General features: G+C 45.7%; 1 protein-coding gene across 2 annotated transcripts in view; it reads right to left on the minus strand.

The window, feature by feature from the left end:
* Nucleotides 1-26,522, minus strand: part of fhod3a (formin homology 2 domain containing 3a) — a 96,193-nt gene that overhangs the window by 28,551 nt on the left and 41,120 nt on the right. For both annotated transcript variants that reach the window (XM_079523174.1, XM_079523173.1), the window contains exons 4-11: nucleotides 16,721-16,788; nucleotides 15,063-15,168; nucleotides 12,355-12,449; nucleotides 11,612-11,723; nucleotides 10,939-11,033; nucleotides 10,443-10,586; nucleotides 9,442-9,698; nucleotides 570-614 (exon numbers count right to left, since the gene is read on the minus strand). In XM_079523174.1, coding sequence (XP_079379300.1) covers nucleotides 570-614; nucleotides 9,442-9,698; nucleotides 10,443-10,586; nucleotides 10,939-11,033; nucleotides 11,612-11,723; nucleotides 12,355-12,449; nucleotides 15,063-15,168; nucleotides 16,721-16,788 — 922 coding nt within the window. The remainder of the gene's footprint in view (nucleotides 1-569; nucleotides 615-9,441; nucleotides 9,699-10,442; nucleotides 10,587-10,938; nucleotides 11,034-11,611; nucleotides 11,724-12,354; nucleotides 12,450-15,062; nucleotides 15,169-16,720; nucleotides 16,789-26,522) is intronic.

The raw sequence follows: 26,522 nt of genomic DNA on the forward strand, positions 1-26,522 counted from the left end.
GAGAGAGTAGGAGGGATGAGGAGAAGAGAGATGGAGAGGAAGAGGGTTACTGTTTTTTCATTGTATGTGTGAGCACAAGAGAACATTGTGTGCGTGCGTCTCTGAGAGAGAAAGAAATAAAGAGAGATTGAGAGTTAGGAGTGTCTGCATTCTTTACTTCCAACATGGACTTGCCTCTCCTAAAAGAAATGTTTTGTTCCAAAGAATGGTGCAAAATCAAAACAGGAAGTGCTTGAGTGATAATAAGGAAACACTTCAACACAATCCCCTCTGGCTAACCTCCTTGGTAGTAGCATTCTCTGCCCTCTGCCCTCTGCCCTCTGCCCTCTAACCTCTGCCCTCACCCGTCCTTTTTCTGTAATACCTTTTTGCTGCTACCGGGGGCTTTTACTGATGTATGGTACTACTGGGGCTTGTGTGTTATTATCGTCCTTTTAGCATAACTTGACTGTACTGCTAACAAACTTGCTAATCAAGCATTCAATCAGGTGATCAAAATGTGCGAGCATGCGTGTGTGCACTGCAGTCCACAGACACATGCTCCTGCTCTAACTTCTACGGCCATTCACCTGGTGTTGGTGGGCGTAGCAGGACTGCTCTTGGGACCTCCATTCCTGGGGGGGAGACAGGAGAAGGAGGCAGTGAGTGACCCCCCCCTTCTCATGATCAGGTGAAAAACATGACACCATATTGACCAACGCGGTCAGTCAGTGAAAGAAATATGAACGCAACACCTGCGTTGCATAACTGGAATGTGGTTAGTGCCGTGCTAGAGGTCGAGCGACCCTTATTAGTTACCACTGTGACATTTGGCTTCCTAGTAGTCTCTGGGAAATGCTGCTGCTGTTTAAAAAGCTGCACATCCATAAGATTTATGTCCTACCGATGGGGTTCGAACACGCGGGGTCTCCCGTCCCGCACGACCGACCACACACATTTCTACTGCTGAGCTAAGACGGAAACGACCCTGTTCGGGCTGGGGGGATATTAAGCTTTGGGCTTCATGCAATACCATTTGTTAACCATGTGGTCCGACCCGACCACTCGGTCAACATTTCTCAGTGTAAGACTAGGGAGACCATCCCACCCTAGTTATATTGGATTAACACAGAATACACTTCTCTGAAATGGGTGCCATTAGTGTAAGGGTATAAGTGGAATAACGCTGAAGTGAAATGCTACAGCTTTGGAGCAAAGAAAGAGCAGTACAAGCGACATAACATAAGGCAAAGCCATTATGGGTTGTATTTGTTTAGAAGCACAGAGCCTTACCAAAGAGGGCTCTGAAGGGAACTCTTTTAGCATAAAGATTAGAGCACATTGTTGGCAGCCTTTTCCCCAACAAACATACAGCACATACTGTGCATGTACACTCACCCAAATGGACTGTGAGAAAAGAGTTAGAAAAGCAAAGGAATGTTTAACAACTTAACCATAAAAATGTTCTAAAGTATTTAAAACAAAATAGCAAATCTACAAGCTTGCAATGTGTTGCGGTGTGAGTTTGTAAATCTGTTTTTTTGGGGGGAAAAGAATATATATAATATAATATAATATATCCGCCAATAATTACATACCCACGGGGATACGAAATGGTTAATAAAAATCACACCCGTTTGAACTGAGCGGTACAACTATGTTTACTACTACTACTACTACTACTACTACTACTAGTAGTAGTAGTAGTAGTAGTAGTAATAGTAGTAGTAGTAGTAGTAGTAATAGTGCTCGGTGTGAATGGACCTGTAGGCTGCTCAAAAGTGGCACTTGAGGTCACCCAGCGGTATTGCACTTCATACCCCAAACATACATACAGTACATGGGACATAGGGACATAATAGGGACACACAAAGCCAGTCATTGGAGAACTACTGTACAAATGTGAAGAGTTAGATGCTAAATCTGTGAGCAGGACTACTTGTGCACTGTGAAAACAGAGGAGGGGGAGTGACAGCTGGAGGCAAAGATGTGCTTTTCAGATGGTATAGAGAAGCTCATACAGGATGCAGCCGCAGAGCTCAGATAAAGACGTGAAGGTGAGTATAATCAACGCCGTGACAGAGTCAAAGTGGACATTGGTGAAGAAGACTGAGAGGTGCAAAGAAAACCATTAGAGGATCGGGTGGAAAGGTGCTGCTGAGTGAATAAGACGAGGTGTCAAAGAAAACGCTCGGTGGGAAGAAGAAGAAGAAGAAGAAGAGGCTCAAGCTGGTGTGAGAGTAAAGTGCCAAAACGTGAGGAGAGGAAAAGTGGAGATAGAAGCGGCTCGCTGTGAAGAGAGAAGACAGGGAGGGGTCCCCTTGTTGTCACTCCCTGAACCATGGGCCCATATGGGAGTTGGAGTTCCCTCTGACCCCAATCTGACCTGGGAGATGTGCTTTCAGGAATCTCTTCCCTGGGTGGTTTCGGGGCCGGAGAAGAAGGCTCCTCGTCCATGTCGTAGGAGAAGAGGTGGAAGGGGGACTGGGGCGTGTAGGGGAGGTGGTCGGGGGAGGGCCTGCCCCGAGACGGTGGGCTGACGCCCTCCGCGTTTGGGACGATGACCACGGACGATTTCTTCCTGGCCAGCAGCGCAGCGAGAATGGAGGACTGGACGGGCGGGGCAAGGAGAGGGGACACAGGGGCGGGAGGAGGAGGAGGGGAGGTGGCGGCGGCGGAGGAGAGCGCAGGGTGGACGGCGAGGGGCGACGGTAGCGTCGGTGGCCTGCTGCTCCTCCTCTGTTCCTCCTCTAGCGTCTTCACCTCCTTCCTGGAGGTGATAGTGATGGACTGCAGCGTTGCTCTGTGAATGCTGGACGGTGGGTTCCTAGCCACGCTGCATGGGACAGAGGGATGGATGTGGGGAATGACAACTGTGACACACCACGCAGTGGTGGGAAAAGTACTCAAATGTTTTACTTAAGAAAAAGTATACTGCAATTTAGGAATACTCCGTTACAAGTACAAGTCCGGAATTCAAAATTGACTTGAGTAAAATACCAAAGTATTGGCATACAAATGTACTTAAAATACCAAAAAGAAAAGTACTAATTATGCAAAATGTCCTATTTCAAGTTTTCAAAATGTATAAAAAAAACATTTGAAAATAGTCGATCTACAAGCTCACAATGCGTCGCGGTGCGACGCATTGTCGCGGTGCGACGTAGATCGGCTATTGGTTAATGTATGTTTTGTAATAATCGAAGTAACTATAGTAACTAAACCAGATATCTGTCTAAACACCTGAACGTGGCCAGAGTGCTGTCTTCTGGTCTGTGGAATGTAACAATAAGAGCACTGTTTACCTATAATGTGCTGTTTTCACTGTTGCTACACTTAAAAAGATAAAAAGAACAAGTGTGAACCCATAGTCATATTCATGGCTATGTATAGGTATTTGGTATAAAAATGTAGGTATGACATGTTTTATCCCACCTTAGGGCAAGTAGAACATGACCTCTACTTGCCCGACGGCAAGTCCCTCTGAGACCTTATATTAGTGTCAACCCCTGATCTGATACATAAGGAGACATACAGTTGGAGGCCATCGATATTGTCCTTTTCTTTTTGCTGAGGTTTGCGTGATCTGCGCAAAAGGACAGTTAACCCATTTTGGGCGGGAACCCCTTTTGGTGTTTTAAACATTATGTTATAATTTAGCTATTGAAAAATAGCAGATCTACAAGCTCATAGCGCGCCACCGAGTGGCGCGCTACGAGCTTGTAGGTCTGCTATTTTTGAAAAATCGTGAAAATATTTGTTAAAATTTTGAGGTCAGGCCTAAATGGGTCAAATGATAAGGGACAATATCGGTGGCACCCAACTGTAAGGAGACATAATGGCTAAATCAAGCAGAATGTGTGTGGATAACCCAGGCTGCAACTGGTTATACTATTATAAAGTACTTTCAGTACATATACAGGTACAGTATATGCATTTTATTTGGCCCTAGAATACCTGGGGGTGGTCTGACTAGAGCGTCTATCAGCCCCCTCCTTCTCATCAGAGTCAGACTCAGTCAATGGAGTCTCCTCCTCCTTCTCTTCCTCACACTCCTCTCTGCGGAGGCGGGGAGGAGGGAGGGAGGGAGGGAACGGAGGGAACGGAGCGGAAGAAAGGACGAAGTGGAAGAACAATGGACAGATCGATGGAACGAGAGAGAGAGAAAGCGGGATCGATGGAGAGATGAGACAGGGACAGGTGAGAACATTGTGCACATGCAGGTCCCCCCAGTGGCACCATTTCACAACAACAGGAGGTAAACAGGGAGAAAGAAGGAAACAGAGGGGGTAAGAGATGGATATAGAAAACACGTCACAAAAACATTAACCACACAAGCCTTACTGGATATCTACATTGCTTCCTTGTGTGACCAAATGGTGAAAATAGCCTATCTACAAGCTCACAACACAGTACATTGAATCAAGGCTTGTAGATTGACTATTTTTACTATTGTTGAAATTGCATACACTCTTGTGTGAGATATCCATTCAAGTCACGGCCACTTCACCCCTTTTGCAACCTTTTGATTACGTTTATTATTTGAATTATGTTTGGGAGAGAAGAAACACTTTCCTGGGAGTTTTATGTGGGTAAGTTGTGTTTTTAGATTTTGTATAATTTGGACACTGGTCTCACTGCTGGATTACTACAATGAACATAATGCTTTGCTGCACACACTACTACAGTACAGTACTAGTACTACAGACCAGGAAGGAAGTGAGACCATGTGTCCATGACATCATCAGACACTTTGAAATCCTAAAATACATAAAAACACATACAGTATTACCCACATAAAACCCCCAGGAAAGTGTTTCTTGCCTCCCAAACATAATTATAATAAGCAAAAGGTTGCAAAAGGGGTGTGAAGTGACCCCTTTAAGGAGACACAGCAGAGAGTCAGACGGTCACAGGGAGGATAGAGATACACAGAAGAGAGTCAGACGGTCACAGGGAGGATAGAGATACACAGAAGAGAGTCAGACGGTCACAGGGAGGATAGAGATACACAGAAGAGAGTCAGACGGTCACAGGGAGGATAGAGATACACAGAAGAGAGTCAGACGGTCACAGGGAGGATAGAGATACACAGAAGAGAGTCAGACGGTCACAGGGAGGATAGAGATACACAGAAGAGAGTCAGACGGTCACAGGGAGGATAGAGATACACAGAAGAGAGTCAGACGGTCACAGGGAGGATAGAGATACACAGAAGAGAGTCAGACGGTCACAGGGAGGATAGAGATACACAGAAGAGAGTCAGACGGTCACAGGGAGGATAGAGATACACAGAAGAGAGTCAGACGGTCACAGGGAGGATAGAGATACACAGAAGAGAGTCAGACGGTCACAGGGAGGATAGAGATACACAGAAGAGAGTCAGACGGTCACAGGGAGGATAGAGATACACAGAAGAGAGTCAGACGGTCACAGGGAGGATAGAGATACACAGAAGAGAGTCAGACGGTCACAGGGAGGATAGAGATACACAGAAGAGAGTCAGACGGTCACAGGGAGGATAGAGATACACAGACAAAACACTAACAGAGAGATGAAAGAGATAGGAAGAGAGTCAGACGGTCACAGGGAGGATAGAGATACACAGACACAACACTAACAGAGAGATGAAAGAGGTAGGAAGCAAGAATAGAGTGCAAAAAATAGCAAAAAGAAACAGAGAGAGAGAACAACAGAGAGTGGATGCTTCTAATTCTATGACAGTTCTCTGGTACAGTAGTTTGACATGTGTGTGGAGACTGAACCTCACCTCACAGAGACAGAGGACAGAGTAGACCTCTAGAACTACTGTACATGTAAACGGAGCTGCTACTTTTACACACATTTAAAATGTGAGGTTTTTTCTTTTGTAGACTATTTAAATAGTTTTGAGGAAAAGTGCTATTTGTCCCAAAATGACTGCAAAAGATTTGTGCTATTCATTTAAAAAAGCTTTATACCCTGATATATAACGACGCAATGTGACATAGCTCTGTTTTCACAATGCTGCACCCCCTCCAACTGTATATACTATTACTTTATTACTTTTCAATGCTGCACCCCCTCCAACTGTATATACTATTACTTTATTACTTTTCAACAGTTTTTATTGTATTTTGACACTTGCTATGGCAATCCAAACGTATGTTTTCTCATGCCAGTGAAGCTCCATTGAATTGAATTGAATTGGGAGGAGGAAGAACGATGGAGGGAGGAAATGAGTCAGGGCATAACAACAAGTGATCTGAGATCAGCTCGGGTCCACGCACAGTACAGTACAGTACAGTACCGTACACTCGTACAGTACGCCGGCGAGACGGGCGGGGGACACGTGAGCCGGCCGATTGGAAGTCAGACGCGCCGAGATGTGTTCTCGCCTAGTGAAACCAGATGAGGCTTGTTGCAGCCGCACTGCTGTGCACACTGCCAGGTGCTGTTCCAATGGACCGAAGCTGCCTGCCTGCGTGTGTGTGTGTGTGTGTGTGTGTGTGTGTGTGTGTGTGTGTGTGTGTGTGTGTGTGTGTGTGTGTGTGTGTCTGTGTGTGCGTGCATGTGTGTGAGACGGATGGAACACCCAATAAAAGTGTGCACGCACACACGCACGCACGCACGTGTGTGTACAACATAACACATCTGCAAGCGTGCGTGTGCTATGTGTGTGTCTGAGTATGACATACTGTGTGTGGCATGTCCATCTCGTCTGTTGTGTGTCTGTACGGGGATTAACATTAACCTACAGTAAATAATGAAGCAGGCCATATTTCCTTTCAGCAGTCGTTCAATGAGCCGTGGTGTGACCATTGACCGTTGACTCCCTCTTGTATGCTTTCAAGTCATGTGCAAATAAAACACACACACAAATGAGCGTGTGCGCACGCACACACACACGCGCGCACGCACACGCCAGCATTTCACTGGCCATGCTGTTAACACACGGTGCTGTGTTAGAAACAGCACATTACAGACAGTCCCTGCGCTGTACTTACACGGGCCGAGGGCCAGAACCCCGCTACGTTCACACATTTCAAGCTGAGAGCGGGTGACGGGAGACGAGAGAGGGGGACAGGTAGAGAGGGGGAGCAGGGGGAGAGGGGGGAGCAGGGGGAGAGGGGGGAGCAGGACACTTTCAGCTCGCTCGGTCTTCAACCAGCCAAAATTCTCACATGTCTCTCTCCCCCTCCCCCCCTCCCCCCACTCCCTCCATTGGCTCCCGAGTCTGAAAACCCACCTCTTCAGACTCTATCTTAGCCTGTGGCACTTACCGTAGCACTAGCCCTAGGCTCGATGACCTTACAGGCGTATAAGGCTCAATTGATGTCATTTAGATAGCATTCTATGTTGGCATAGCACTCTATAGTGTATAGTCTGTATACTCATAGCTTTACTGTACATTTTTCTACTGTTAGACAGATGCTAAGTTCTTAGCTTCCTTTCCTTTCCTTTCTTGATGACTATTTCTATGTATTTTGATGTGTGCTGTAAATTGGAGAGAGGGGAGCAGGGGGAGAGGGGAGAACAGGGGGAGAGAGGGCAAGGCCGAGGAGAGGCGGGGACGATGAAAGACGAGAAAAAAGGGGCAGAGCGCGAGGGAGAAAGAGGAAGTACCTGAGGCGTGCTCCTGGAGGCGCCGCAGGTGTCCGAACGTACCTGCATGCACGGACAGTATCACCGCTAACCCTCTCTCAGAATCACTTACGGTGGTTCAACTCATGTGAGCGCTGCAGTTAGCAACACAAACAAACCTCCTCTGCAAACTGAGCAGGCTTGTGTGCCTGGCATTTGTGAAGCGTGGTATATTACATTTTTCACGCCTGTGACTTGGTGTTAAAAAAAATAAACACGTCTGTGACTGCACACTGTTAAACCGCTGGTTCTCAATGTGCAATCCAGGGACCCCCCCCCCCCCTCAGGGATCCTTGAGTGGGTTCCAGCAAAATTATTGATAGTTAAGAACCAGATTGGATCCTTATGGGTTGTGTAACTCCAAGAGTGTGCAGATTAACGGGTCCATTTGGTTCCATCTGTACACTCTCTGAAATAAATGAACACTATTGGGATACCACAGTGTCTCAAATTGGGGGTACATGGTCTAATGCATAATGAATCTGGGGGTCCCTGAAAACACGAAGGTTGAGAATGACTGTGTGAACGAGCCATGTGATTTAATGAACACTACAGGCAGAAGGACAAAGGTCGTCAGCGCTGACCTTTCTTGGGAATGGCATTCAAAACTTACATGGACTGGAGACAACCTGACAGCGCTCTGGGACAGAGACAACCTGACAGCGCTCTGGGACAGAGACAACCTGACAGCGCTCTGGGACAGAGACAACCTGACAGCGCTCTGGGACAGAGACAACCTGACAGCGCTCTGGGACAGAGTGTTAGGACACAATCAGTCACTGTCGTTTGCACTCACGGTGCTCACTTACAGTACACCACACACACACACACACACACACACACACACACACACACACACACACACACACACACACACACACACACACACACACACACACACACATGCATCTGAATACATCAAGGAACCATGAATGAAAATAAACTGTATATATATTGTTTTGCATCCCGTATAGCCAGCGGTTCCCAAACGTTTCAGGTCAAGCCTGCAGAAATGACTAACCAATCAGGAAGTAGACATATTATTGCTTATAGCTACTTTAATAATTATAATTTCTATTTATTGAATTTCTTAGATTTGTTTGTTTTAAAACGTATACAATTCTATTTTATTTTATTTTTTAAATGAAAAAGTAAAATGAAAGCAATAAGGTACACCCGCACACTGTGTATCTGCTCGGCACAAGAGTATTGTCTTATTTAATGAAGCAACGTTTCGGTCACTAGGGACCTTCCTCAGGCAATGAAAAAGTAAAACAAAAATCTGCCAGTAGACTTGGGTGAGGTGCTGGCGTCACAATGGAGTACAGTTGGAGGCCATCGATATTGTCCTTTTCTTTTTGCTGAGGTTTGCGTGATCTGTGCAAAAGGACAGTTAACCCATTTTGGGCGGGGACCCCTTTTGGTGTTTTAAACATTGTTATAATTTAGCTATTGAAAAATAGCAGATCTACAAGCTCATAGCGCGCCACCGAGTGGCGCGCTACGAGCTTGTAGGTCTGCTATTTTTGAAAAATCGTGAAAATATTTATTTCAGAAAACTGGAGGATTTAGAAGGATTTTTTAAAATGTTGAGGTCAGGCCTAAATGGGTCAAATGATAAGGGACAATATCGGTGGCACCCAATTGTATACTGTATATGAAAAAATAGAGGGAGGCTCCGCATACTCCGCCATACTCATATCTGTGTCGTGTGGTGAGCCACAGAAAAGTATCCGTGGACCCATCCCGACCCACCGCCGGGAATAGACCCCGTATAGATCACCCACTCCAATTTCCTCCGTCTGACCCCTCCTCCTCCTCCTCGGTGGTCTCACTCACCTCTCGCTGTGGTCCTCGGCCCCCCTCTGTCCGTTGCTGAAGGCATGGAACGCCGACCCGCCTCTCAGCGGAGAGGCGGGGCTGCTGGGCGAGGCGTGTCCAGACCTGCCCAGAGAGGCCCTGCGGCTCCGCCTCCTCTCCAGGCCACGCCTCTTGTCTCCGCCCCCTCCCCCCGTGAGGCTGGTCCGCCGGCGGTCCCGGCGGCCCGACGGCGGGGGTTGGCTGTCGTCGTCGCCGTCCTCGTGGCGTAGCGACGCCTGGAGAAGGAGGAGGCCCAGGGTGAGGTGATGCAGGAGTGTGTGTGTGTGTGTGTGTGTGTGTGTGTGTGTGTGTGTGTGTGTGTGTGTGTGTGTGTGTGTGTGTGTGTGTGTGTGTGTGTGTGTGTGTGTGTGTGTGTGTGTTGAAGGACCTGGAAGAACGCTGCCTCTACTTCCACATTATTCTTTTTTATTTGCCAACAAACATCTGTTTGGCAAAATGCAAAAGTGCTAACGAGCGCTAAACCCCAGCTGCGCAGGGTTTACTCGTGCTATTACGGGGAGAAAAAAAACCCGCCCCGCCTGCAGTTCCAGCTTTGACCAGTATAGGGCTCTAGTGCTCAGTGGCTTCAACGTTGGAGCCAGCTGCTCTGGGGGCTTGTACACAAGGTACACCAGAAGTGTAGGGTCCATTGGGCCACTTGGGCACAGGCCCAGTCAATTGAGATCTTGCCCAGTCTAGCTTCTGAAAAACGGGGGAGAAAGAAAAACACAAAAAACAACAAAAGATAGCCTACATTGGCAGCCCTTCACCCCCTTTGCACATTTCTGTTAGTAGTAAACCACAACAAGCCCCTTTGTTATAAATGACAAGTCAGCAAAACCATTTTCACCTATCGTCCGAAATTGCGCTAGCCCCCACTCCCCCCCCGCCGCGATGCTAATTTGCCCAGTCAATAATTTAATCCACGCTGCGCGCCGGACGTACACACACACACACATACAGCTAAGTGTTTCTCGGACCTCGTAGATGTTGAGCTGCTCCACCAGGTCCAGGTCGGTGCCCCTGCGGCCCAGGTGTCTCTGGGACACCGACTCCATGCCCTGCTCCTCCAGACCGTCCACCATGTCGTAGAACGAGTCCTGGTCGGGCAGCGCGGCCAGGGTCTGCCGAGGGACGGAGAGAGAGAGAGAGAGAGAGAGAGAGAGACAATACACGACAGGTTTGTTTCAAGCCGGTCAAGCAGGGAAGCTCCTGGAAACGCATCTAATTCTTTCCCAGCGAACGTTTTAATATTTTCAGATAGGGGTCCGTGGCCAAATACAGATAATTCTGGGGTCCTTGGACCTTGACATGAAAAGGTATCACTGTTTTTCCGAAAAATGTCAGGATTTAGAAGACTTTTGGTAGAATCTGGTCTCAGGTCTTAATGGGTTATTACAAAGAATCCACCTAGTACGTGTATATCTGCACTTGAAGTAAAACATTTAAAAAAAGCAGAGATTCCTCCTAGCCTACCTTGTTGATGAGCGTCATGGCGTACACCAGCAGCTCTGTGTCCACTCCGTCCTTCTCGTCCAAGATCTCCATGGAGTTGGACCATGGCTTGGAGCCTGGAAGTCAGCATAGTATATCTTTATATCCATCCTTCCGCCAATTACAGTACATCTCTGTGTGTCTGTCTGCCTGTCAGCGTGTCAATTTGTGTGTGCGCGAGTGCGAGTGCATGCGTGTGCGTGTACATAGTAAAACCCTCAAGTGTTACGGTATTTATTCACTTTTAAATCTGAGAGTGTACTAAGACCTGGAACGCATCTGTGTCACCTTAGCTTCTAACCACATGAACCATTATGTTATACTTTAGCTGTTGAAACATTGTACAGGTAGATCTGCTATTTTTTTAAAGATTGTGAAAATTAATATATATTATCCCACAGCAAACGTTTTTAACTCAAATATTTGCTTCTGGGGGGTCCCTGGAACAACATATTTTCAGATGGGGGTCTGCAGCCAAATACAGATAATTCTGGGGGTCCTTGACGTGAAAAAGTTGGAGTGCACTGTGCACCACAGATGTTTTGAGATTCAGAAGACATTTTGTAGAATCTGGTCTCAGCTCTTACAGTAATTAGGTTAAATGGAATGGACACATGGGTTCCGTTTGTATTAGATTGCGTGGTGTGTCCTGTACCTCTCTTGCTGTCCACGGTGGTGATGGCCTCGATCAGCAGACTAGCGTTGGACTCAGAGTATTCCACGAACACCAGCAACAGCTTCAGAGCCGTCTTCACCACCAGACGGAACTGTAGGTAGATAATACTGTAATACACTTCGAGGCTGTATACAATGCACGCACGCACGCACGCACGCACGCACACACGCACGCACGCACGCACGCACGCACGCACGCACGCACACGCACGCACACACACGTACAAGACAGATACACCACCCACTACCCATGTCAGGGCAGTGTTTACTACACTGCTAACAGAACAGTGGAGGGACTTCAACATTTTAAGTGGTGAATTTAAAAACAGCTGTGAGAAATTTGACATGGTAATGAGTGTGTGCGTTACAAAATGTATTAAAAATGTAAAAAGTACAAAAGTATTGGTATCAAAATGTACTTAAAGTACCAAAATTTGAAAGTAGCCATTGTGCAGAATGTCCCATTTCAAGTTTTCAAACGTTTAAGGTCTTGTGAAAATAGCAGATCTACAAGCTCACAATGCGTCGCATGGCGTCGCGACGCATTGTGAGCTTGTCAATGGGCTATTTTCAAGTGGCCGAAATGTATTTGGGGCTGAAGTGGTTCATGTATGTTTTGTCATATAATGATGAAAATCTACAAAGTAACTAGTAACTTGTAGTTGAGTAAAAGTACAATATTTCAGACAGAAGGCATTACAATTACAGGCTGTCATTGGTCACCTTTGAGCCAATCAGAGTGTAGAGCCACGGGATAGTCTCTTCGTGGCCAATGACTCCGTTCATCCCATCCACATACAGCATGATCTGACCCAGAGCTGTAGAGAGAGAGAGAGAGAGAGAGAGAGAGAGAGAGAGAGAGAGAGAGAGAGAGAGAGAGAGAGAGAGAGGAGAGAGGGAGAGGGAGAGAGAGAGAGGGAGAGAGGGAGAGGGAGAGAGAGAGAGAGAGAGAGATAGATAGAAAGAGACACAACCAGATTACATGAGATCGATAAGATGTACGTGATTCCATTCAGCCATACATACATATTTCTCCCCTTTAAGAAACAAGAGGCCCGGGTGGCTAGTGTAGCGGTTCTACCCTTTAAGAAACAAGAGGCCCGGGTGGCTAGTGTAGCGGTTCTACCCTTTAGGAAACAAGAGGCCCGGGTGGCTAGTGTAGCGGTTCTACCCTTTAAGAAACAAGAGGCCCGGGTGGCTAGTGTAGCGGTTCTACCCTTTAAGAAACAAGAGGCCCGGGTGGCTAGTGTAGCGGTTCTACCCTTTAAGAAACAAGAGGCCCGGGTGGCTAGTGTAGCGGTTCTCCCCTTTAAGAAACAAGAGGCCCGGGTGGCTAGTGTAGCGGTTCTCCCCTTTAAGAAACAAGAGGCCCGGGTGGCTAGTGTAGCGGTTCTCCCCTTTAAGAAACAAGAGGCCCGGGTGGCTAGTGTAGCGGTTCTCCCCTTTAAGAAACAAGAGGCCCGGGTGGCTAGTGTAGCGGTTCTACCCTTTAAGAAACAAGAGGCCCGGGTGGCTAGTGTAGCGGTTCTCCCCTTTAAGAAACAAGAGGCCCGGGTGGCTAGTGTAGCGGTTCTACCCTTTAAGAAACAAGAGGCCCGGGTGGCTAGTGTAGCGGTTCTCCCCTTTAAGAAACAAGAGGCCCGGGTGGCTAGTGTAGCGGTTCTACCCTTTAAGAAACAAGAGGCCCGGGTGGCTAGTGTAGCGGTTCTACCCTTTAAGAAACAAGAGGCCCGGGTGGCTAGTGTAGCGGTTCTCCCCTTTAAGAAACAAGAGGCCCGGGTGGCTAGTGTAGCGGTTCTCCCCTTTAAGAAACAAGAGGCCCGGGTGGCTAGTGTAGCGGTTCTCCCCTTTAAGAAACAAGAGGCCCGGGTGGCTAGTGTAGCGGTTCTCCCCTTTAAGAAACAAGAGGCCCGGGTGGCTAGTGTAGCGGTTCTCCCCTTTAAGAAACAAGAGGCCCGGGTGGCTAGTGTAGCGGTTCGGGCACCTAGGCTGCTAAGCCAGCGTGGTTGCGGGTGTTGCTGGTTCGAAAGAAAAAAGAAGCAAGAGAATATAAATCTGAATCCGCTTTGACACGTCTTTTTGTTTTCTTCTGGGGTTCTACAATGTGTATTCTTTCCATTATGTTTCATTATGTACCTTAATGAGACAAATTAGTTACAACACAGACTTTCACCAACATTTTTACACCTGTCAACCTTTACAGGTGAGATCAAGTTGAATCGATATCGGAATTGTGCTCTGATTTGAGAACTCAAGCACACGCACGCACGCACATGCACGCACGCACACTGCACGCACACACACACACACACACACACGTATTTATACACACATGTCACCTGCACATATTTCAGCCGTGCCAGCTTGCATGTTAGAGCTAACATGCATGTGAATTGTTCACACATGCTACAGAAATGCTATAATTCAACAAGAGCTGTTCATTTAGTGACTAGAAGCATATGGAGTTTCCCCCGGGGGGGAACTTAAGCTAAGTTGTGAAGCTGAGACAGCAAACATTGTGTGACGATAATGGCCTCAGTGGGGTGTCCAGTTACGACAGGCATGGGAGCAGCTAGCAGTGACTTGTATGACTTATTGCGAGAGAGGGCTGTAAATTGCGAGTTCTTAGCCAATTAATAATGAACACAAACACTGTGTAATTATGCTGCTCGTGGAGCTATTATCAGTGACAAGTGTTTAGAGTGTGGCTTTGATAGATAAGCCCAGGTGCCTATTCGTTATGTAGTGTGTGCACATTTGCGCGTGCATGTGTGTGTGTGTGTGTGTGTGTGTGTGTGTGTGTGCGTGCGTGCGTGCGTGCGTGCGTGCGTGTGTGCGTGCGAGTGTGAGAGAGAGAGGAATAGAGAGAGAGAGAGAGAGAGAGAGAGAGAGAGCAAGAAGAATGAGAGAGGGTGACAGAGAAGGACTTAGGAATGTACTGTTTTATTATATATATTTTATTTTATCCCACAATTTTGCAACGCATTTATTTCACCCAGTGTCAATGATCTAATGTAATCCTGGGCTCTACACTTCCTCTGCCAACCTGGGGAGAGGAATGCAGTATATTGAATCAAAAGTGGTTTCGGTTCTGCCTCAAGACCACATTCTGAGGGTCTCGGTCGTATTTATATCGTATCTCTTGATGATGAATGGAAACAATAAGCCTGCAGAGATATCACAACAATGAAAACAACCCTGAAACAATCCTTTAATTGTGTATTTCTGGTTCTACCCTCAAGTAGCAGTTTTTGTATTGACTGTATTGTACTTTCGTTTGAAATATACCCGTTCTGCTTACTGTGAAATAAAAATTCCAATCATTCAATTTCAGCATACCGGTAGCTCATCTAATTGTCCTCTCCAAACTGTTTGCAACGTGTTCAAGAAGTTACAATAAACAAATAAATGAAATTAAATGCCTCTGGTACCTCTCAGTATGTAGTTCTGGTAGTTCTGGTCAGCCTCTGCTCCCACCTTGATGAGGCAGGTCAGACCCTCAGCGATCACAAACTCATGGACCAGGTCCTTGTCATCCTGACAGCGAGGAGAGGCAGAAAGACAGAAGAAAAGAGAGAGATATATACTTTAGCTATTTTAAACTATAGCTATTGGAAAAATAGCAGATCTACAAGCTATCTTGTAGATCTTGTAGAGAGAGAGAGGGGGGGGGGATGAGAGAGACAAGCATGCAACATTTTGTATGATTTGCATTGTATACATTTATATCATGAGTCACATGTAATTGCAATCTACGTTCCAACCAGAGGGTGGCAGTAATGTGCAGGGAGTAGGATGGGCGTTATATTTGCTGATATGGTTTAACCCCCCCAGAAAATGGATATAAAAGTATTTTCGAAGGATTCTGGTATACTATTGGGCATGTTAAATAACATAATAAAAGTCTACCAAAATAGACTCGTCATTTTCAACATGGCGTCCCAGATGGAGCTTAAAATAGCTATACTGTATCTCAAATGGAAAAAATTATGTTGCAAAGGATTTTCCAACTGATTCTGGTATATCTCCGGACATGCTACTACAAGTTTAGGAAAATATACCTTCCGGAAAGGTCATTTCCAAGATGGCGTTTAAAATGGCAATCGGCCAAGGTTAAAATGGCTATATACTGTATATCTCAATAGAAAAAAATAATACAAATGATTTTCACTTTAATCTGGTACCTGTAGACATGCTTATGAACATACAAAAAAATCTAGGATACCTTCGGAAAAGGCTTCATTTTAAAGATGGCGTCCAAAATGTCGTTATCTCAATCGATCTTGAAAATGAAGCCTTTCCGGTAGGTGCATTTTCCTAGATTTTGTTGTGTTGTTGTTGTTGTATGTTCATCATATCATTATCATTGTGGCGGTGGCTCAGGGGTAGAGTGCCTGGATGGCAACCGCAAGGTTGCCAGTTCGAACCCGGGCTCCCCCAGAGTCAGTGTTGAAGTGTCCTTGAGCAAGACACGGAACCCCTAATTGCTCCCGATGTGCTAGTTGGTGCCTTGCATGGTTTCCGCTGCCATCGGTGTATGCATGTGTGTGTGAATGGGTGAATGTAATGCAAAATCTCTGTAAAGCGCCTTGGATAAAGGCGCTATATAAATGCACCATTTACCATTTTTGTCTATTGAGATATACCTGTCTATTGTGTGTGTGTGTGTGTGTGCGCGTGTGTGCACGCGCGTGCGTGTGCGTATGTGCTTCTGGTGCAACGTGTGCCATCCAGACAGCAAGTGTCTGTGGTGTTGAAAGAAGCTGACTTCTCTCAGCCTAAAATAAAGGTTTGCACACACACACACACACACACACACACACACACACACACACACACACACACACACACACACACACAGCGAGCCACGTGGAAGGAGCTGCCTGTCATCATGGAAGCACACAGTGGCCACAGTAACCAACTGTATTCTCCAAACACATACTGAAACTGCAATTGTGTGTACGTGAGCATGCATGCATGAGTGCCTTGGGTGTGTGTGTGTGTGTGTGCGTGCGTGCGTGCGTGCGTGCGTGCGTGCGTGCGTGCGTGCGTGCGTGCGTGCGTGCGAAAGTGTCTACTTTCGTTTTACCTGAAATATTTGCTTTAGAGAGAAAAGTGCCCTCCTTAAGTCACGTCCATTGGAGTTATACAGTTTTTCTGCAAAGAGACAGAGAGAGACAGAGAGAGAGAGATGGTTATTTCCAAAACTATATATATATGCTAACTACACACATGCTATCTATATGTGGCTACTCCATCAGCACTAGCTGTATCTGTGTGACGCACGCGCTTCACACACACACGCGCGCGCACGCGTGCGCGCGCACACACACACACACACACACACACACACACACACACACACACACACACACACACACACACACACACACACACACACCAATGACCAATGACACACAGGCACACACTCTGAAGGTAGCCCACATCACTCCAGTCCAGTGGGTCCCCCGCTCCATGCGACGCACACGGGACGTCAGAAACAAACATGCACCAACACAGAGTCACAGACACTATACCAATTGAATATTGATAGTCTCTTGAATTTTATATAAAATCAAATGAAATATCTCAATGTGCTTAAACTGTGTTCAGGATACTTCATGACAGGGATAGGGTTATGTATAATGATTTGTCACTTAATGTAACCACAACTTGCCCAGTTGACCCTAACTCTCCAGTGGTTTTAAGCCTAACCCTGAACTAAACAAGCACCAGTGTTGATATGACAAAAAAATCAACCAACTTTTTTCACTGACAAAATATAAGACTAAATGTAATGACAGTTTCGTCAACAAATAAAAACTAGACTAAAATGTTAGGAAGGGACTAGTGGACAAGAGATCCAGTATAAGTCCTTATACACTTGGTTGCATGCTGAAAATAGCAGATCTACAAGCTCACAACGAGCTTGTAGATCGGCTATTTTCAAGTGTAAAATCAGTCATTACGACTACATCAATGCCCGCCAAAATACATTTTAGTCGCCGACATCAACTGTAGATTTAGTCGTCTAAAATAGTATGATATTTAGTTAACTTACGCTAAAACATTCCAGGTGACTAAAATGTGACTAAAACAAAATTAAAAGTATTCAAAAGACTCTGAAAAGAGATCTGGTGTACACAAAGTTAGAATTACAAGAGCACGCACGCACGCACGCACGCACGCACGCACGCACGCACGCACGCACGCACGCACGCACGCACGCACGCACGCACGCACGCACGCACGCACGCACACACACACACACACACACACACACACACACACACACACACACACAAGGCAGTAGTGATTAGAGCATTATTGGAATGTTAATGAGCTGCTGGCCGGGCTCTAGCAGTGAGGTATTCAGGTCACGACACGGAAAATACGGATTAGGAGCGGCTACAGGCCACAGCGCTCACATAAACCACTGCAATAAGATTTTAGAAATGTGTGTAAGCCTGTGTGTGTGTGTGTGTGTGTGTGTGTGTGTGTGTGTGTGTGTGTGTGTGTGTGTGTGTGTGTGTGTGTGTGTGTGTGCACACCTGCACCTTCACGTGCCTGCTTGCCTGTGTGTTTACACTCTACACATATTGAAAACTTATTCGATTGATTTAATTTGTTTAGCACAAATTGTAAAAACAATGCAAGAAACCGTACACAAAATATAAAAATCAGACCTGTCTGAAGTGAGTGGTACTGTACTGTACTGTACTGTACTGTACTGTACTGTACTGTACTGTACTGTACTGTACTGTACTGTACAAGCCCTCCTCCCTGGCCTGTGTGTGTCTGCGTCTGTGTGTTAGGCTGTGCAACAGTGACACTTGGTGGTGAACAAACGCTATAACGCTAGTTTCGCGCTCGGGCACAGCCAGGGACCCAGGGACAGACCCAGGGACCCAGGGACCCAGGGACACAGGGACACAGGGACACAGGGACAGACCCAGGGACACAGGGACACAGGGACAGACCCAGGGACACAGGGACAGACCCAGGGACACAGGGACACAGGGACAGACCCAGGGACACAGCCACACACATAGCTGTCTATAGGAGTGGTTGCACCACTCAAAAAGGAAAAGTGCCAGGAGGAGGCAATAAGTCCAATGGGCTTATACTCACACAATGTGGTTGGTTTTCCTTGTGAAATGGGACATGAGTGCTTTCTACTTTTGGTATACTTTAAAGTACATTTTGATACCAATACTTTTGTACTTTTACTCAAGAAAATGTTGAATTCCAGATTTCCACATTGCAGTATTGATACTTTTACTTAACGTAGGGTACGTGATTTTCTTTGGTTAAAAAGCTCTACATTGTGATAGTACTTGTTGCTATAGAGTGGTTGTTCAGCTTTTTATTAAACATTTTCAACTTTTTGTTTCAACCAAAAAAATATCACTTACCCTACCTTTAAACATAAATGGGTTAGAGCAGTGGTTCCCAAACGTTTTCATGTCAAGGACCCCCAAATGGACACTCATTAGCCCGCGGACCCCCATTAGAAAAGATATGCCAGGGACCCCCATAAGAGAAGATTTGTACGGTTCTAGCAGTGATTCTCAACCCGTTTAATTTCAAGGACCCCCAGTTTGACATGCATTAGTCTACGGACACCCATTTAATGGCATTTCTATCTCTGGGACCTCAATTTATATTGTAAAATTAAAGTTAATTTAACTCTGAGAGCGTACAAATGGAACTGGACCCCACTTTGGGAACCACTGGGTTAGAGATATGGCTGAGTCCTGGTTCAGGAGCCTGGCTGTCTGACATGTCTGGGGCTAAGGCAAGCTAAACTCAGGAGCCTGGCTGTCTGCCCTGTCTGGAGCTAAGGCAAGCTAAACTCAGGAGCCTGGCTGTCTGACCTGTCTGGAGCTAAGGCAAGCTAAACTCAGGAGCCTGGCTGTCTGCCCTGTCTGGAGCTAAGGCAAGCTAAACTCAGGAGCCCGGCTGTCTGACCTGTCTGGAGCTAAGGCAAGCTAAACTCAGGAGCCTGGCTGTCTGACCTGTCTGGGGCTAAGGCAAGCTAAACTCAGGAGCCTGGCTGTCTGACCTGTCTGGAGCTAAGGCAAGCTAAACTCAGGAGCCTGGCTGTCTGACCTGTCTGGAGCTAAGGCAAGCTAAACTTGGATAACTCAAGTCCAGGGTCAAAGTCATTTTTGATTTCTACGCACAGATATGACAAATATGTTAACATTTTGCCGGACGTTGCTAAAAACACATTTCGAATGACATGTATGCACTTGTAGAACCAGGACATTTTTAGCTTTCTCGCTGTGCCAATATTATTTTTGCTCTCCAAACATTCAGAGAATATAGTCACATTACATAGAAAAAAATGCCTTAAACTGTATCACATAAAAAAGTGTATAAGCCACCTATTTGCAATTCTTGCCAATAAGTCCTTTTCTTCAGGACGACAAACTTATGGTAAGAATGAATGGTCGAAGCATGTAACCCAAAGCAAGAATAAGAAAGGAAAGGAGGTGAATTAAAAAGTAAGGAAATGGAGGAAGGAGAACGAGGGAAGAGAGAGATCGACCACAAAGTACAGACCGGCCGTCTGGCAGAGACAGAGCAGTTGCTTCTGTTTCTGAGTAAACAAAAACAAGAAAGGACAAGAAAATGGAAGGAGAGAGGATAGCGAAATCTGCTACACCCTTTGGCTGCACACGGGGGAATTCCCTTTCACCGATATACACCAATTATATGTCAAATAAAGATATATGTATATGTGAAAACCAGTGGTAAGAAATAACTAAGTACATTCACTTAAGTACTGTACTTACGTACAATTTTGAGGTATTTGTACTTTACTTGAGTATTTCCATTTCTACTCCCCTACATCTCAGAGGCAAATATTGTACTTTTACTCCACTGCAATTATTTGAAAACTTTAGTTACTATAGTTACTGTACTTTGTAGATTTAGGATTATTATTACAAAACATACATTACACCCTTCAGCCCTACAGCAACAGTACATTCCGGCCATTTGAAAATAGCCGATCTACAAGCTCACAATGCGTCGTAATGTGACGCATTGTGAGCTTGTAGATCTACAATTTTCGAAATAAGTGTATACATTTGATAACTTGAAATGGCAAAGTCAATTTTGAATTCCGGACTTTTACGTTTAACAAAGAATTTCCATATTGCAGTATTGATACTTTTACTTAAGTAAAACATGTGAGTACTTTTTCCACCACTTCTGTGACAGATCTGATTTGCTGCAGTGGCATTGGGAAGTGTCTACTGTAGCTGCAGAGACAGTTAAACGTCCTCTCAACCAGGGTGCTACTCAACACAACCACAGGCTGCTGCCGGGGTGTTCATTTACCTTGCTCAAGCGCCACAGAGTAATTTTTTAATGATCCGGTGCAATGGTGCAAAGAAAACTCAATCCTAAAATAGAACTGAAATGGTTATAATGACTATTTTAGTTTGCCGTATCAGTCTGTCCATGTCCCTCTTGTTAAAACCTTATGATAAGGCAAATTCTTGAACTCTGCATACATGTGTGCATTTCTGTTGGATTTGTATATTAGCATGGTTTGTCTTGAATTACAAATTTGCGCTGCAATGGCTGCATCCATACTTGGACAAAGTGAAAGCTTCTACCTTCAAAAAGGAGATACATTTTCAATAAGGTCAGACTACACAAGTCCTTTGTTCATCAGCCGACATTTGAGCGGTGCAAAGTGCTCCTATACGCAGCTATGTGAGTCTCTGTCTGTATGTCTGAGCACGGACAGCTGCAACACCTAAAGTGACCAGTAGAGTACAGCACAGAGTAAAGTGGCACAGAGTAGAGTACAGCACAGTACCAGTACAGACTACAGTACACTACAGTACGTGTGTATGTATGTCTGTATCTGTGTCTGTGTCTGTATGTCCGAGCACGTAAAAGCTGCAACACGGTAACGCTGTCATTTCTAGAACGTTTCGGACGTGGGAAGGCTCACCGGAACCAGGCCGCCCCCCTGGGCGCGTTCCTGGGTGTCTGGATGTTCCGGGGACCCCCGGAACATCCAGAACCACACTGCAACCTCTACTAACAGCTAAGAACAAGACCCTGAAAGACCCTTATCTCATTCACAGACCACACTGCAACCTCTACTAACAGCTAAGAACAAGACCCTGAAAGACCCTTATCTCATTCACAGACCACACTGCAACCTCTACTAACAGCTAAGAACAAGACCCTGAAAGACCCTTATCTCATTCACAGACCACACTGCAACCTCTACTAACAGCTAAGAACAAGACCCTGAAAGACCCTTATCTCATTCACAGACCACACTGTACTGTACAGGTACTGACCCGTGGTGTTCTCCATCAGGCTCTGAGTGCACAGGGCCTATCAGGGTGACCTTTACCAAGATGTCTGCGGTGCCTCAGGAGCATGTCAACGGCACTGATACACCGCAGATGGTTGGCCCGTTTGGCTCTGTTGTGTGGTAGAGAGATAACAGTACAATCCTGAGTGTTCACCTGAGAGATTCATTCATTAGTTCATTTACACACATGGGGCTCTATTTTTGTACATTACATTGTCGCTACATCGACACGTTGTGAGCTTGTAGATTGGCTATTTTAACTATTCACAAATGATTTTCAAAATAGTAAAAAAAAAAAAACAATTCACCAAAATCATTTCCTTTGCTTCCTCCTACATTTATATCAATATGTTGTGTTTGATATACAACAATGCTTGACAATTGTCAACTACATTTGCATTTGGTACAGTAAAACACCCCATAAAGACGTCAGGAAATGGCTTTATTGCTACCATTTTTGCAAGTTTAGCTCAGAAACATTTTGTATAACTGATCACAGTGTCAGCTGATAGCACTGATCAGAGCGTACTGTGCAGCTGAGGCAGTCAGAGAAAGAGAGAGGGAGAGCACCACTTTTATGTAGTACATTGCAAATGTCTCACCTATACCATATTTTAATTGTTTGAGTTTAAAACGAGTAATGTACCATCTTGAGGTGGATAAAGAACGTATAGCAGCCCAAGAGCGTCTCCCTAATTAAAATCCCCTGCTATAGTGTAGGAACGTGAGCTATCAGAATCAAACAGGTGAATGAAATCAAGATTCATTTAAAATAGACTAACGTTTCGACCTACACGGTCTTCATCAGAGTCATGTCTCTGATGAAGACCGTGTAGTCGAAACATTAGTCTATTCCTTTTGCACTAGCAAAAACAAAACTTCTTTATGACCGCTTGTCCTCTAAAAGTGTGAAAAACGTATTTTTCATTTCACCACGTCTTTCCCCACATGAACCCCTATACTAGCATCCCTCTTCTGGGCATGGCATACTTGGGAAACATTCGGCAAACATAGCAGAGCTGCAACCTCACACAATGTGTTGTGGCGTGACAAATTGTGAGCTTGTACATTGGCTATATAGTACAGTATAGACCCCCGGTCAAAAGTATATATAGTTGAAGTGGTTCAAATTAATCCCTGACCTTTGCACACCTTACTACTGGCATACCGGAATGTTTGTGAATGAAGTGAAGCTCATTCCCCCGTTGAACTCTATGTACCAGCAAAAGCGAGATGCCCACGTGGACCACACACGGCACGCACGCACGCACGCACGCACGCACGCACGCATGCACGGAAGAGCACCTTCTGTGTCCTATGAAGAGGTGATACTGATACCTTCCCTGGCTGTGGTTCGCAAGTCACGTGATATACTGTAACTTTACATACATTGACCCATTTGGCTATGTCTGATGAACAGTATACTATATATGCTGACATGACACATTCTGTACAGGGATAGATTCTATGATGTCCAATGAATGAGAGGCTGGTGACAGCGAGAGGGACCCGCCTGCTCTTTACCAATGGGACTCGCCACACGCGACATTTTGGAAAGAACTTGGGCCCCTTCCGTATACTTCCTTCACAGGTGTTACCACTGATACTAATGAAGGCTCTGTTCCATTCTGGTCAAACATACGGACAAGTCTTTCCCATACTGCCCCGGGTAGATCCCTCCCATTCCTCTGTCCGCACGCACACACACACACACACACACACACACACACACACACACACACACACACACACACACACACACACACACACACACACACACACACACACACACACACACACACACACACACACACACACACACACACACACACACACACACACACACACACACTCTGGGGAGAAGCATTAGTAGGCTGAGTTCAAGAGATTCTACTTTGATTCCCGCTATAGGGGGAAATAATCACCGCTGTCTCGGTCTGTCTCTCCAAAAGCACACATCAATCAAGAGTTGACTGCAGCTTATCACAAAATGATGTGCTTGTATTAGGTAAGGTTATGGTCTGGATGTTCCGGGGACCCCCACGCAGTAACTCTGTCATTTCTCGACCGTTTCGGACGCGGGAGGGCTCGCCGGAACCGGGCCGCCCCCCCTGGGCGCATTCCTGGGGTTCTGGATGTTCCGGGGACCCCCACACGGTAACATTTCTCAAAGACGTTTTCCAAAAATAATCAAAGTATACAGTACAGAGCACAGTACACTACACTACAATACAGCACAGTGCACTGTACAGTTACTAAAACAATAAATGTATAGTTGCACCGTCAGGTGTGTTTTTTTTTAAATTAATTGTTGCACTACTACAAGTCATTTTCTCTGACATCAAGCTACACAGTGACTTAAGGCGTGAAACCGGTTACCTGTGCTATACTGTACACTAACACTACACTTTCCATAAGGCAATGTGGCATGAGCATCAATGTCTTATTGTCATATTACACTGTGCCACATTGATGAATATGCACATCGTGAAGCACATTGTTTGAAAAAAGGTGCTAAATGCACCATTTACCATTTTATGAAATTTGCAAATATTCCAAAATAATAAATGTGAATGATAATATGTTCACAACTTGAGATTCATGCGACTCGTCCAAATTCAAAGAGATTGGAGTCTTGCTATTCAGAAACGTACTACTTCTCTTGTGCACAGTTAAAAAGAATCCACAACATACTGCCAACATTAATGTCATGACATTATGACAATGCCCTGAATAATGCCCTGCCATTGGCCCAACAATGTCGTGTCTAGATAATTACCATCCTGTACAAGAGTAAACACCGTTTGACACTATAAATAATCAACAGGCTGTTTTCCAATTCCCCTTAATGGCTCCAGCTGTCTCAATACTGCTCATAATGGAACGATGGCAGACAGCCCGACTCCACCAGGAAGTGAATCAAACAAATCACCCTCCACTTTGACCTCCGGGCCTGAGATCTCTAAGGAACGCAAATGGACAGCGTTTCTACAGAGACGCATAAATACAAGCCAAAAACAAACTAGTGGTGAAAAAAAACCCTCAATTAAGTGATCTGCCAATGGACAGAAGAGCCATATGGAGGAGCTAGGGTGAGTGTAGTGGTTGATCAGTGACCACTACACTCACTCACTCACTCACTCACTCACTCACTCACTCACTCACTCACTCACTCACTCACTCACTCACTGGTGTCCGGGGACCACCAGTGGTCCTTGAGGGGGTTCCAGGTGGTCCCCAGCTAAATGATGGAGAGTTGGTAACCAAATGGACCCTTATAGATCTTTAACTCTTGAGAGCGTACAATGAAACCAATAAGGGTCCACTTGGTTTAATTTTACGCTCTCAAGAGTAAAATTGTAAACATCTAAGCTCAGCAACAAAAGTTCGGAAAAATGGTAAATGGTGCATTAATATACATAGATTGTGCATTACATTCACCCATTCACACACACATTCATACACCGATGGCGGCGGAAACCATGCAAGGCACCAACCAAGCAATTAGGGGTTCAGTGTTTGCTCAAGGACACTTCGACACTAACTTTGGGGGAGCCTAGGTTTGTGGGTTGTCATCCAGCCACTCTACCCCTGAGCCACCGCCACCGCCAAGGAAACTTAACTTTAGTCCATTATGTCTCCACTTTAATAATACCTAATACTAAATGTCATCAAAAGGTGGTCCGTGGCTCAAATGCTGAAAAAATAATGGGCCCTGATGGTTGAAGACGCGATGACATGACAGATGGGTCAATCCACGTGTCTAGTAGTGTTGGTCATTCTTTCCCTCCTGGCCCTTGGTTTTATTATTGTCACAAGGAGTGCTGGAACACGCACTGGGTTGCTCTGACGTGGTGCGAGTGTCTGTCTGTACATGCTTGCTTGTGTATGAGTGTGCACACGCGCGCTCATGTGTGTGTGTGTGTGTGTGCGTACGTGCGTGTGCGTGCGTGCATGCGTGCGTGCGTGCGTGCGTGCGTGCGTGCGTGCGTGCGTGCGTGCGTGCGTGCGTGCGTGCGTGCGTGTGTTCGTCTGTGCGTGCGTGCGTGTGTTCGTCTGTGCGTGCGTGCGTGCGTGTGTACGATCCATTGCCTTTGCACATGGGTTTTAGACATTCGGGACGGGTTTCCATTTATAGGTTATAGCTTCCAGTTTTACTGTTTTGTTTTGGAGCGCTCACAGTTCTTTCAGCATGACCTCACATGCACCAAAACAGAGACAGATAGCTACACCACCAATGCAGCCATGGAGACACAGACAGACAGACAGACAGACAGACAGACAGACAGACAGACAGACAGACAGACAGACAGACAGACAGACAGACAGACAGACAGACAGACAGGCGGGCGGACGGTCTACAAGCTTGTAGATCGGCTATTTTCACTACTTCTAAAACATTACTTTTCTAATTTATGATATGTCTTTGATTTTTCATTGATTTCTTCATGAAATTACTGGGAAGGAAAAAAAACATTTAATTTGTTTTGAATTCATGAGGTGGGGTGGATGTTTTTTGAAAATGATTTGAAATAATAAT

The sequence above is a fragment of the Electrona antarctica genome, assembly GCF_951216825.1.
Source record: "Electrona antarctica genome assembly, chromosome: 15".
NCBI classification, from domain to species: Eukaryota; Metazoa; Chordata; class Actinopteri; order Myctophiformes; family Myctophidae; genus Electrona; species Electrona antarctica.